Source organism: Hyaena hyaena, unplaced genomic scaffold, assembly GCF_003009895.1.
Source record: "Hyaena hyaena isolate Hyena2069 unplaced genomic scaffold, ASM300989v1 scaffold_635, whole genome shotgun sequence".
Classification (NCBI taxonomy): domain Eukaryota; kingdom Metazoa; phylum Chordata; class Mammalia; order Carnivora; family Hyaenidae; genus Hyaena; species Hyaena hyaena.
In genome coordinates this window covers 706,512-720,988 of record NW_024081269.1, presented here as the reverse complement: position 1 = coordinate 720,988, position 14,477 = coordinate 706,512, and the positions used below count along the sequence as shown (strand labels likewise).

Genomic DNA, 14,477 nt, shown 5'->3' with positions numbered 1-14,477 from the left:
AGCTATGGGAGAGGCTGATAATACAGGGGAGGAAACAACTAACTGAAGGTCACTGAAGAGGTGGACTCAAAAGCCTAAAAACTCAGCTTCATCAAGAACATTATCAACAACAGTTAAAATATAGAAAGGGCCCAAAATGTACATCAACTGAAGGGATAAAGAAGATAATGGTATGTGTATATATATGTACACACACACACACACACACACACACAATGGAATAATGATTCAGCCATCAAGAAGAATGAAATCTTACTATCTGCAATGACGTAGATGAAGCTAAACTCTGTTATGCTCAGTGAAATCAGAGAAAGACAAATGCAACAGGATTTCACGCATGGAATTTAAGAAAAACAGATGAACATTAAGGGAGGGGAAGAAAAAAAAAAGGAAATCTTCAGAGACTCCCTTTTTTTAAGTTTCTTTATGGGGGGGGGGGGGTTGCGGAGAGCAAGAGACAGAATCCCAAGCAGGCTCAGCACTGCACAGAGTCTGATGCAGGGCTCAATCCCATGAACCACAAGATCAAGATCTGAACCAAAAGCAAGAGGCAGACACTTAACCAACTAAGACATCCAGGTGCCCCAACCATAAGAGAATCTTAGTAATAGAGATAACAAACAAAGGTTTGCTAGAGGAGATGGGTAGGTGATGGTTATTAAGGACGGCACTTGCTGGGTGTTGTATGTATGTGATGAATGTAGTAGAATGTGATGAATTCTACTCCTGAAACCAGTATTGCACTGTATGCTAATTAGAATTTAATTAAAATTTTGAAAAAAAGGGGAGATACATGTACTCCTATGTTTATATTTACAGCAGCATTATCTACAATAGCCCAATTATGGAAACAGCCCAGTGTCCACTGATTGATGAATGGATAAAGGAGACATGGGGTTGTGTGTATATAATAGAATGGAACGTTACTCAGCCATAAAGAATGAAATCTTGCCATTTGCAAAGATGTGGATGGAGCTACAGAATATTATGCCTAGTAAAATAAATCAGAAAAAGACAAATACCATATGATATCACTTGTATGTGAAATCATATAGTATGTTTTGCTTTTAAGAAACAAATGATCATAGGGAAAATAGGGAAAGAGAGAGAGGCAAACCGAGACACAAACTCTTAATTATAGAGAACTGATGGTTTCCAGAGGAAAGGTGGGTGAGGGATGGGTGAAAAGGATGGGGATTAAGGAGTGCACTTGTGAGGAGTACCAGGTGATGTGTGGAAGTGCTGAATCACTACACTGTATACCTGAAACTAATATTACATTTAAATTCAACTTAGTTAACATACCATAACTTTAAAAAAAACCGAATACCCTTTCCTCCCTCAATAAATTTCCTTAAAAAAAAAAAAAACCATCTCCTACTAAGAGTACACTCAACAATGAACACAGCAGTGGAATTTAAAGGTGGGAAGGAGGGATTTGAAGCTAGTAATCATAAGGCTACAACTGCCAAACTACAACTCCCATGTGGACAGAAGGGATCAGTCTTTTCTGGTCTATTCCAAACACAGACAAAGAAGTAACGGAATAGGGAGAAAGGACAGGGGACTGAACAGAGGGAATATCTAAAATAGTCCCTGAAAAGAAAGTAGACTACTGACTGACCAAAAAAAAAAAAAAAAAAAAAAAGAGAAGAACTAAGATTTAAGACCATGGTTTGGTAATGGCACCACAGTTTATATGGCTGCAGGATTTTTTCCAACCAGACTCAGGGGCTCAGGGGAAAAAGCAAAATTTTTAAACTGATTCAGGGTTGAGATTTTTCCAGGTGAAGTGAAAGACAAAAATGCAGCTGAATATGCATTTTTTTCAAGTTTTACTTAAGTAATCTCTAAACCCAATGTGGGGCTTGAACCCATGATACCAAGATTAGCACACTCCCAACTGACCCAACCAGGTGGCCTAAGATGCTGAAAATATTGACCAAAGGGTAGTTTTGACAGTCATAGATAAGCAGAGGTTTCCAAACCTGTCTGTCATCAGAACTACCTGAGAAACTTAAAATTTGGATTCCAAGACCTTATCTCAGTACAGTGGAATCAGTACTTCTGACAGTGTATAGATTGGTATTTGCTGTACTCAGAGCGAGTAGGGAAGGAAGGGAAGATGGGAAGGGGCTGACAGACCGGGGAAAAATTGGTCATGAACCTGAATATCTCACTGATCATGAGGAACATGGAGCCAGGAAGTAAGAGAAGAATAAATTACAGGCAGACAGATCCTAGGTAGAACAATTCTGACAATAAGAAAGGGCTATGGCTGTGGGTGGCTGATGCTAAGTAAAAGTAACAACTGAACTTGTAAAGCTAGGAACAGGGATGCTGGGAAAATAAACCACATATATTTTGATCTATGTGGAGGAATAACCAGTAGGTTGGTTAGATGACCTACTTAAGAGATAGGTATAAACTTTTAAGGATAAAGGGCTTGAAATGATACAAGTAGAGATGGTTTGGAAATAACACTGTAGACATGACAGTATCAGTAGTCTTCCAGCTGTGGATAATCTGGAAATGGAGAATGACTTGCCTCCAATCAAGTAGGCTGGCTTCAGGTTCTTTTTTCTTTTGTTTTTTTTTAAAAAAAAAAAAACTACTATTATTTACCCCCTCCAAATAATGCCCACACAACTTAGTCCAAGCAGAAAGCTTTAAAAGATACACAATAGCACATAATTTTGTTATTATGAGTGAAAGCAACAAGAAAAATGAGCTGTGGTGATACTGATGTAGCAACTATTAGTCAAGTAAAATTGGCCATAAATTTATAATGCTTTAGGGGTGCCTGGATGGCTCACTCGGTTAAGCATCCAACTCTTGATTTCAGCTCAAGTCATGAACTCATGGTTTTTTGAGTTTGAGCCCTGCATCGGGCTCTGCGCTGACAGTGTGGAGCCTGCTTGGAATTCTCTCTCTTAAAATAAACAAACATTAAAAAATTTTATCATTGACAAACTATTTGTAAAAAAATAATAAAAAATTTTTTAAGAAAATAAAAAATTTTATCATGCCTCGGCTTGTAAGTCAAACTTAAATAAATAACTCACTATTCAATAACTACTGAGCATCTATTATGTACCAGGCACCATTCTAGGTATCAGCTATGACAAAACCAAGTTTTTGATGGGGAAACAGCCAATAAATTAGCAAATACATAGTATGTCAGATGTATACTCCAAATAATAAGCATAATGGAGGACAATTTCAAAAAGGAAATGAGAAAAAGAGTTGGAGGAAAAAAGGCTGGACAAAGACATGGCTATTTTATAACATGGTCAGGAAATGATTATCACTAAGATGACTTTTAAATTTCTTCTTTTTAAATGTTCATTTATTTTTGAGAGAGAGAGACAGTGCATGAGCAGGGGAAGGACAGAAAGAGAGGAGACACAGAATCCAAAGCAGGCTCCAGGCGTTAAGCTGTCAGCACAGAGACTGATGTAGGGTTCAAACTCATGAACTGGGAGATCATAACCTGAGCCGAGGACTAAGATGACATTCTAGGAGACCTGAGGGAAGTTAAAGAATGTTTCTGGAAAATAAAATTTCAAAGGCCCTTAAGTGGTGAATGTTTCAGCATATTCAAAGAACAGTAGGGCTAATCGTGTAGCAGAAGGTAGCAAGAGAGAAAGTCGGATGGATAGAGGTGATCTGCAGCCTTGCAGGCCATTATAAAGACTTTGAGATTGTAAGAGATGGGAAACCATTTAACGGTTTGGAGCAGAGAGATGATGCAATCCAATATTAAAGTAAACACTGATAACCATATTCTGGCAGTAACTAGGCATACAAAATCTTTTTTCGGGGGTGGGGGTCCAAATCTTAATGATTTCCCTTAATCAGGGAAATTAAGCTTATCACTGAAGGAAGGCATAAAATAACTTACCGCAATTTGTCTTTTATCTGTTTCTCCTCTTTTATGATGAAGATCTATACAAATCAGTTAAGAACAAATCTGATACTGTTAAATACCATAACAAAATCTAAACTTTATTTTTTATTTACAGTATTTTTTTAAATTTACAGACATGAACTGTCCTAATATCACATATGTTGATGGAAGGATACAGGTCAAGTACTCCAAAATGGTAACGTCCCATATGTAGTCATAGTAGGAGTCCATCGCATCATGACTGAAAAACAGATTTTAGTTACTTCCTCTTTATTAAGGAGAAAAATTTCAACTTCATTTTATTTAAATTTCATTCATACCTGTTTTGTTCTTGCAATGATTTAAAGGCTGTTTTGTAGTCAATTTCTCTGAGGAACTGACATAAAATTGCCACCTACATAAACAAAGAAAATGATTTAATGTAACCAGTGTCAACAAAGATTCTCCTGGTTTGGGAGGCCTAATTTTTTTTTTTAAGTGTATTTAATTCTCTTAGTAATCTGTACAGCCAACTTGGGTTCGAACTCACAACCTCAAGATGAAGCCAGGTACCCCTGGAAGCGTAATTTTTAATGATTCATACATCAAGAATACACTAAAGAGGACTTGTAGATCATACTGAGTGGATCAGCTCATATTTATGGATTCCATCTAATTTTAATTGCAAAAACCTTTACACAATCATCTGCCCATTTTTAAATTTTGTTTTTAATGTTTATTTTTGAGAGAAAGACAGACTACAAGTGGGGGAGGGGCAGAGAGAGAGGGAGACCTAGAATCTGAAGCAGGCTCCAGGCTCCAAGCTGTCCACACAGAGACTGGCGCAGGGCTCAAACTCACAAACTAGGAGATATGACCTGACCAAAGTCAGATGCTTAACTGACTGAGATCCCCCAAGCACCCCTGCACAATTTTTAAATCAATGACCTAAATCATAAGTTTTTAGAGCTCTGTTCAGAGCCGGTTCAAAAAACTAAAAGGAATAGAAAACTGCCAAACAAAAATATTACATACTGCCTGTCAAGGACATATAGGACATACAATGAGACAGGTCACAGCTAGTCCATTTCTCTACCCTCAGTCTCTGGCAACTGTTAATCTACATTCTGACTATAGATCTGCCTATTCTGGATGTTTCATATGAATGAAATCATAATCACAAAGCCTTGTGTATCTGGCCCTTTTTCACTCAACCTAATACTTCCAAGATTCATCCCTGTTGTAGCATGTATTGGCACTTCATTTGTTTTTCTGGCTACATAATACTCTACTGTAGGATCTACCAAATTTTATTTATCCATCCATCAACTTATGGACATCTGGGTTATTTCTACTTTTCCACTATTATGAATAATGCTACTGTGAACAGTCATGTGCAAATTTTTCTGTGGACAAGTTTTCAATTTTCTTGGTTACAAACCTAGGGGTGGACCTGCTAGAGCACACAGTAATTTTATGCTTAAATTTTGGAGGAACTGACAATTTCTTTCCAAAGAGGTTGTCCCATTTTATATTCCTACTAGCAACGTCTGAAGGTTACAATTTCTCCACACCTTCACCAATACTAGTTACTGTCTTTTTTAAAAAAATAATTATTTTCAGATAGAGAGTATGTGAGTGCACGAGTGGGGGAGGCAGAGAGGGAGAGACAGAATCCCAAGTCGGCTCTGTGCCATCAGCACAGAGCCCAACACAGGGCTTGAACCTACAAAACATGATATTATGACCTGAGCTGAGATCAAGAGTTGGATACTTAACCAACTGAGCCACTCAGTTAACTAGACGCCCCTAGTTAAGTTACTGTCTTTCAATTACAGCCATTCCAGTGAGTATGAAGTAGTATCTCACTGTGGTGCTGATATGTATTTCCCTAGGGACTCATGTACATACCACTCTTAAATATAAAAGAAAAAAAAAAACCTTGAAAATTCTTTTCCATTTAGAAGGTTCAAAGACCAATGTTTTCTAATTCATACTTTCATTTTAGTTAAAACAAAAAATTAAGGGGTGCCTGGGTGGCTCAATTGGTTAAGCATCTGACTCCTGGTTTTGGCTCTGGTCATGATCTCATGAGTTTGAACCCCGCACTGGGCTCCAGGCTGAGTGTAGAGGAGGGTGGGGATTCTCGCTCTCCTCTCTCTCTGCCCCTCCCCTGCTCACACTGTGTCTCTCTCACAATAAATTGAAAAAAGAAAAAAATTAAACATGTCAAATTCTTAAATACTGTAAAGTTAGGCAATTAAGATAAAGAAAATAAAGGCTATTTCCCAGTCCAATGCTTTATACTTATTGTAAACTCTAATATACATGAAAATAAACCAACACATCATAAACTAACCTGTGTGTGGCAATTCAGCAAAGAACAGCATTTTATCATTCGTTTTATTACCTACAAAAACAAATTCTGATTACTTTCAAAAACCAGCTAACACCAGTTGTAACCACTGTACCACTCTGATGTGGAAGGGCAATGGTGGTGAAAACTGCATATGAGGGAATGGCAGGTATATGAAAACTCTACTTTTTGCTTGATTTTGCTGTGCATCTAAAATTGCTCTAAAAATAGAATTTTTAATGAAAAATAACGTGTTACTAAAAAATTTAAAATCTAATTTAAATACCACGTATTATAATCTACCATTTAGTAAATTCTGATATTGATAGCATAAACCAGAGGACAATATGTACAGAAAGAAAATAAAATAAATTTGAGATTTAGGAGACAGAATCACTATGTCTTGAAGGCTGATTAGACTTCGGTGGGAGCGTCAGTAAAGAAAAGAGGATGCTCAGGATTTGGGCTTGGTCAACTCAAATGGTTGAACAAGGTGTTTGGTATTTTGGTGTGGGGTTTTTTTTTTTGTTTTTTTTTTTTTCCCATGTGTGTGGGAAAAGGGCATCAGGAGTAAGATGCTGAAATCAGTTTTGGACAGGTTGAGTTTTAGGTGTTTTGGGAAATCAAAGTAGCAGTGATCTATGGGCACTAGAAATATGGAGAACAATCAGGTCTAAGGCATTCAGTTTGGGAGTTACCACCACATATGTGAAAACAAATCAACTCACCCAAAAGGGGCCCAAGAAAAAGGAACAGGTAAAGGTAGACAAGAAAGAGAGCCACAAGACAACCTACCTGGTCTGTATAAACATCAGGGGGCACAGCCTTATTAAAGAAATCAGAACACACAGCTCCTGCCTGTAGGTAATAGTGAAGAGCTGCCGAATACTGGTTTGTTGCTGAAGTAGAAAACAGAAAATAAAGAATGACCTAACATTAGACATAACAGCCGAAAAAACAAACATGTTCTCTTCTATGAAGAGTAGGGTATGATTACCTCATGAGGTGACAAAAGCAGATTCAAACCAGGGCTAGGGCTAACATTTATCTGGGACAACACAGAAAAACCACATTTTTAAAAACTACTTTTCCCTGATTTCTAAAACCGATTAGCCAAAAATTTAGCTCAGATTTCTTATCAAACTTAGTACTGAAGGTATTTGTTTCCCAAATGCCCATACTAGAAACATACCTGAATTTTCTGAGGTAGGTTAGTATCAATAGATCTATTCTGAACATAGATATTAAGACCTTGATGATAAATTCTTTGGGGATGGGGGGCTACGGTGAAAACGAGCATTAAAACTGGCAATTACTGGGGTACCTAGGTGGCTCAGCGGGTTGACTATTTTGACTCAGGTCATCATCTCATGGTTCGTGGAAACAGGCGCCTGCTGGGCTCTGCATGAGTGTGGAGCTTGCCTGAATTCTCTCTCTCCCTCTCTCTCTGCCCCTTCCCCACTTACACACACACCACACACACACACACACTCTCTCTCTAACTTAAAAAAAAAAAAAAAAAGCAGTCAACATAAAAATTATAAGTATCTGAACCAAAGACACAACACAAAAAAATGAATATATAGCAATGTATCTAGGAAGAAAAGTTAGGCATCAAAAACAAGTTTAATAAGGTATTGGGAAAAAATATGTATTTATTTTCACTTCTACAAAAGTGCTATAAAAGTAAAATGCAAAACAATACATCTCACTTACCAAAATAAATGTCTGCCTGAATAATTAACCAGGAATGGTTGTTTGGATTTATGCTGAGAGCATACCGAACTAGCTCTTTCACTGTGATTGCCACAGCTTCAAAGTCCACTGACTGGAGGCTAAAAAGACAAAAAAAGAAAAAAGGAAAAAAAAAAGAAAAAGACAGTGAACATTAATCTCGATTTTTCAAATTCAAATTCCATACACATTTGTTAAAAACAAAAAGAGTGAGACAAAATTTAAGTGACCATAAGTACAAATCCTACTATTACTAAGAGTGATTACTGCATATTAAAACTATTAACAAATGAGTCCAAGGAAGTATGAAGTGTGATAAGCTTCACTTATTATAAGAGGCTGAAAACAATCTGATTTTTGTTTCCTTTTTCTCCCCAAATTTCAAAGACGGTAGGCTAGACCACTCTACAAGGGCTTGAGTACTAACAACACTCTGTGGCCTGGAGTCTACCTTATGACTCTTGGTAAGAGTAACAAAATCCTCTAGATTAGAGGTTTCACTGGCCCTCACAGGGTCGGGGGCTACCTTTGGCAAGTGTACCACTTGAGTATATTCAAGTGCTTGTAAAGAATCAAAGGAGGGGGAGGGAATGGAGGCCAGCCTCATTAAACCTGGAAGTCCTTTGATACAGAATTAGAAAATGGAACTGTAAGGACAAAAACCAGCACAAAAGAAACAAAGCTGGCAGTGCCTATCTCCCGGAAGCAGTAAGGAACAGAGGGAAAGAACATATGCTCTGGATTCAGACACATACAAGGTCCAAGTCCTAGCTCTATTGTTTACAAGGTGAACTCGGACTAAGTACTTCCATTGCCCTGAGGGGTTAGATCTAACCTTAATTCACCAATGATCCCAATGTAGTGGGAAAAGAACTGTGGTATTATTAACAAATACTCATTCATTGACAGCTAAATGCGTTAAACTGGCTTGTGATTTTATAGAAATTTATAAAATGTTAACAAGAATTCTATCTACATATCAAACAACTGATTTTACCATAGCAATGCTCAATCCATACCATTCTCACACTACTCTTAGAGTCAACAAAGACTCGTACTCAAGAGAAATACTTTTTCTGTTCAAACATTTAGTCACATTTCATTTTCTTTGGATCAGCTTAAAGTAATTTTATCATGAAGGTAACAGTTAAGCCTATTAAACCAGCCCTTATAAATACCTACTTTAGAATAACATATTAATTTATTTAATCCTCACAAATCTGAGGTAGGTATTCTTACATCCATTTAATAAATGAGGAAACTAGTCAGGAAACCAACTTATCCAAGGTTTTATACCACGTAAGTGAAGAAGCTAGGACTCAAACCTCACCAATCTAGCTCAGAGCTTCTAGGATAAACTATTCTTTTGCCTCATTTATAAACACGCACTGAAAATCAACCATTAGGATAAAGAAGCAGCACCCCAGAGACACTACCAACCATCAATTAGGCAAAAGGATCTCTACCTGATGTCGGGACTGCTATGTAACATACTAAAGTTTACAGGAAAACCCGCAGTCAGAGGGCCTGGCTGGCCCAGTCAGTAGAGCACGCGACCCTTGTTCTTGGTTGTACATTTGGGCCCCATGATGGGTGTAGAGATTGCTTAAAAATAAAATCTTAAAAAAAAAAAAATCTGCAGTTATAATGTCGTCATTTAGGATGCACATTTGCTTTAAAGCACGGTGATTCTTTGGGAAAAAAGCCTCAATATGAGAAAGGAAGGGTCACTCACTCACTTTTGACCTTTCAAACCTCTATATGAGATGCACAATGGCTTTCAATCTAAGATTAAGATGAAAGCAAATTACTCTCATTCTATTGCCTGCTTATCTACCTACTAAAATCTTTTCTTCTTCAAAGATGCCACTAAGGGCAATAAAATAAGGCCTAGTCCTGTCCTTCAGGCACCAAGTCAAAAAAAATCAGGGATAGGGAGGGAAGGAAAAATAACTGTGAGGAAAGAAATGGGACTGTTGAATGAGAAGTTACTATGTGCAGGAAAAGAAATATGTAAATGGTTTCTTCTTCCAGAAAAAAGGACATTTTCTTCTCCCCATCATATTACTGTGCTTTTCAGGAGATGAAAGAAAAAGGGAACATTTCTTGAAGTATCCAAGAACTTCTTAGTAACTAAAAGGGGTTGGGACCCTCTGATAGTTACAGGGTTTGAAGAGACCTACAAAGAATAATTATAAAAAAAGTTATTTTCAAGGTGCCTGGGGGGGTTCAGTCAGTTAAACATTCAACTCTTGGTTTCAGCTCAAGCCATGATCTCGCAATTCACGAATCCTGTATCAGGCTCCACGCTGACCCCTGTTGAGAGCACAGAGCCTGCTTGGGATTCTCCTCTGCTCTCTGTCCCTCGCCCACGTGCACTTTCTCTCAAAATAAACTTTTTTTTTTAATTTTAATAGTTGTTTTTTTTTGTTTTTTTTTTTTATTTCTAGGAGAGACAGAGACAGCGTGAACAGGGGAGGGTCAGAGAGAGAGGGAGTCACAGACTGAAACAGGCTCCAGGCTCCGAGCTGGCAGTCAGCACAGAGGCCGACGCGGGGCTCGAACCCACGAACCGCGAGATCATGACCTAAGCGAAAGTCGGACGCTTAACCGACTAAGCCACCCAGGTGCCCCTCAAAATAAACTTTTTTATTCGAGTCATTTTCAAATAGATATTTGTAAAAGAGGTAAGATGATGGAAACCTAACAGAAAATCGTTTTCTGCCTCAATCTGCTAATTCTACCCATTGATAAACCATCAGGATCACGTAAGGGTCTTTCATTCAACTTAAGGCTGGTACACCTTAGCTCTTAGAGTTATGCCTTATTCATTTTTAAGAAAATGGTTAGTGCAATAGAGAAATGAAATTGACTGTAGAATCCTTATAGATTGTACCTTTTAGTCAAATTATTCAAGATTATCTGTATCAGGATGATCTCTAAAAACATAATTAATAAATGTAAGCTATAATACTTCTTACTTGGGGATGGAGGATGGCCAAATAGAAATGTGTTCAGCTGTAATATCATTCACGATGTCCTCCTAAAAATTTAAAAAAAAAAATTTTTTAAGCGATTTAAGTGGATTTTTTCTAAGGATATTCGTTTCAAAGATTTTTTTAATGAAATTATGAAATACTGACCCTAACATTGTGAAGTTTCACAAAGAGTGATAAAATAATAGTCAAAACCAATGGTTCCTATGAGAAAGAAAATACAGAATCCTTAAATATTATATATATTTAACATTCCTCCTGTCAACCTCAGGGATACCAAGCATTTTCTTTTTTAATGTTTATGTTTGAGAGAAAAAGCGCAAGCAGGGGAGGGGCAGAGAGAGAAGGAAACAAAGAATCTGGAAGCAGGCTCCAGGATGAGAGTTGAAGTTGGTCGCTTAACTGACTGAGCCACCCAGGCGCCCCCCCACTTCCTCAAATATTTTCTCTCAAAAGATTCTAGGATGCCTGGGAGGCTCAGTCAATTAAGAGTCCGACTTCAGCTCATGTCTTGATCTCGTGGTTTGTGAGTTTGAGTCCTATATCCAGCTCTCTGTTGTCAGCACAGAGCCTGCTTTCGATCCCATCTCTGCCTCTGCCTCACCCCACTCACAAGCATGCACATACACACATTCTCTCTCACTCAAAAATAAACATTTAAAAAAAGATTCTCTCATTTTTGAAATCTGCCATCTGCTTTAGTTTAAATCACACACTAAAGGTCAACTTTATTTTTAATCCCATGAAAGAAGTCACAGCACACAATTTACACAAAAATTACATTTAGGTGACTGGCTTATGATGCTCAAGTCCTCAGATGACTTTTGAAATTGAGTAAATAAATCTCTTTTCAATTACTACTTCCAGCTATCTCTAAAAAATTGAATTTCTATTCCTTAATATTTAATTTTTAAAAAATTTTTAATGTTTTTATTTACTTTTGAGAATGAAAGGGAAGGCAGAACATGAGTAGGGGAGGGGCTGAGAGGGAGACACAGAAGCCGAAGCAGGCTCCAGGCTCTGAGCTGTCAGCACAGAGTCCAACACAGGGCTTGAACTCACAAGCTGTGAGATCATTACCTGAGCCAAAGTCAGATGCTCAACCAACTCAGCTACCCAGGCAACCCTTTAAAATAATATTTAAAAGATGAAATCTAGGTCATGTCCAGTAAATAAATGTAACATTAATCTTATCGTCAAAAATTAAGGGGCGCCTGGGTGTCTCACTCGGTTGAGTGTACGACTTCTGCTCAGGTCATGATCTCATGGTTCATGGGTTCAAGCTCCACATCAGGTCCTGTGTTGACAGCTCAGAGCCTGGAGGCTGCTTCAGATTCTGTGTCTCCCTCTCTCTCTCTCTGCCCCTCCCCTGCTCACGCTCTCTCTCTCTCAAAAATAAACATTAAAAAAATAAAATAAAATTAAAACTAGGCTTCACACATCCAGCTATTATGAAAACTTCTTTAAAATTAAAAAAAGACTTCCTTTGGGGTACCCAGGTGGCTCAGTTGGTTAAGCGTCCTACTCTTGGTTTCAGCTTAGGTCATGATCTCATGGTTTCATGAGTTTGAGCCCTACATCAGGCTCTGTGGTGACAGTATGGGGCCTGCTTGGGACTCTCTGTCTCCCTGTCTGCCCCTCCCCCACTTGTGCTGTCTGTCTCTCTTAAAATAAATAAACTTAAGAAAAAAAATACCTGCTTTATTCACTAAAACACATTAAGGTAAATGCAAAATAAACCTCTCCATTCAGACCATCCCATCTTCAGAAACGATCACTGAAGATAATAGGCACATTATACAAAGCACTTAAATAATCTGCATTTAAGCACTCAATATTTTCAGTCATATTTTACAAAAATGAGCAATAATAATTGAACTTTTAATAAAACTTACCCGTAATTTTTTGATAAAAGAAAGTAGTTCACTCCTACAAAAAACAAATTTTGTATATACATTTACTATCAGAAATTAAAAAGAAAGTAAATCATAGGTGAAGATTTTTACCTAACTCTCCACTTCTGTACATATGAAAGAGTATAACATTCTATTATACTAACCTAATAAAATCTCTTCAGTTTTAATCACATGTGACTTCTTCAGTACTATGCAATCACAGACATCAAGGACTCTGAACTCCAGTAGATATTAAATGGTTAACAATCTCTTAAAATAACATATAAACAAAAGGTAATTTCCAAAGGTGGCCATGTTAGTCCATCAGAGATCGGAACCAGGAACTCTAACACTGTCCATCTTTAGGATATACAAGGATAATGGTTGATGTTCTTGAAATAGTACAAACAGTACAAAAAATAAACTGATAGAAACATACCGATACATTATACCTAATGTAGATTCCCTCTGCTTTATTAAACTAACTCTGCCATCATTTCCTCGTTTGTGTTGACTGGATACACTACAGATCTGAACAACAACTTCCCAAAGGTCTTTAGCAGTCCGTCTACTTTCTTTAGGGCCTGGAAGTTCTTTGCATGTAGCTGCTAAAAGCTGTCCAAGCTATAACATGAAAAACAGAAAATACACAAAAGATAATCTGTAACATACGTGTAAGTTCTATGATTAAGGTGCACTTGAAGAAAGAAGGATAATGACCCAAACATACCAACAGTTATTTTATGCTATACCTTCCATCCGACCACTGAGGAAGTTAGAGCTCACTATCTTAACAGCCAGGAATCTAACTGGGGAAGAGGATGCTTTGGTTCTGCCATATTATAAAGCTCACTGATTCCATGCAATTAGTCTAATGAGGGCAAAAACAAGTATAGTCTAATAAGAACAAAACTGAGACAATGCAAAGAAGTGATTTATTAAGAGTGTGTGGGAGAGGGACCTAGTTGGTAAATAGTATGATACCACTTAAAAAGGGGGCAGGGTGTGTGGTGTGTGTAATGGAAAATACATACAATGTTAACTGTGGTAAAAGCCCAGAGGTGCAAATGGGGATGGAGCCAGCACTGCTGAGGTGAGGAAGAAGAAAGGATGGACAGCTTACTAAAGTGACTGATCCGAATAAAGGTAGCTTTAAAAGGACCAAAAATGCAGGAAGCACCCACAAATAGAGTGGAAGAGCTGAAAGCAGAAATTTCTCTTTATAATTTCAAAACGAGAGAGCCCCTCTATCCTCTGTTCTTCTTAAATCTTACATATCATTGCTCTTTTCGACAGTGAAGTGGCAAGGATCAGTTCAAGTCCACCAGCAAAGCCCAGGTCTCTACCTGGACCTAGAAAACATTCATAAGGTGGGTCCCCACTGCTTCAGGCTGGTCCTCAAGGAGGCAGCAGTATTATGACAAAGATGAAAACTGATACTTTTCCCAATTTTTTATAATAAAAATTTCCAACATGGAAAATCTGTAGAGTTCAATAATATCTGTATATTGGAGTTACTGTGAAAATTCTAGTATATTTACTTTATGTATCTACATACACTCTTTGTTAACTCATAAGCTGCAGATACCACACCTCAACCCTAAATA

At 37.7% G+C, this 14,477-nt stretch overlaps 1 protein-coding gene across 1 annotated transcript in view; it reads right to left on the bottom strand.

The window, feature by feature from the left end:
- Nucleotides 1-14,477, bottom strand: part of INTS8 (integrator complex subunit 8) — a 55,579-nt gene that overhangs the window by 2,310 nt on the left and 38,792 nt on the right. The window contains exons 16-24 of the mRNA XM_039216501.1: nucleotides 13,310-13,494; nucleotides 12,871-12,904; nucleotides 10,961-11,022; nucleotides 7,962-8,080; nucleotides 7,041-7,144; nucleotides 6,249-6,299; nucleotides 4,231-4,304; nucleotides 4,087-4,151; nucleotides 3,905-3,948 (exon numbers count right to left, since the gene is read on the bottom strand). Coding sequence (XP_039072432.1) covers nucleotides 3,905-3,948; nucleotides 4,087-4,151; nucleotides 4,231-4,304; nucleotides 6,249-6,299; nucleotides 7,041-7,144; nucleotides 7,962-8,080; nucleotides 10,961-11,022; nucleotides 12,871-12,904; nucleotides 13,310-13,494 — 738 coding nt within the window. The remainder of the gene's footprint in view (nucleotides 1-3,904; nucleotides 3,949-4,086; nucleotides 4,152-4,230; nucleotides 4,305-6,248; nucleotides 6,300-7,040; nucleotides 7,145-7,961; nucleotides 8,081-10,960; nucleotides 11,023-12,870; nucleotides 12,905-13,309; nucleotides 13,495-14,477) is intronic.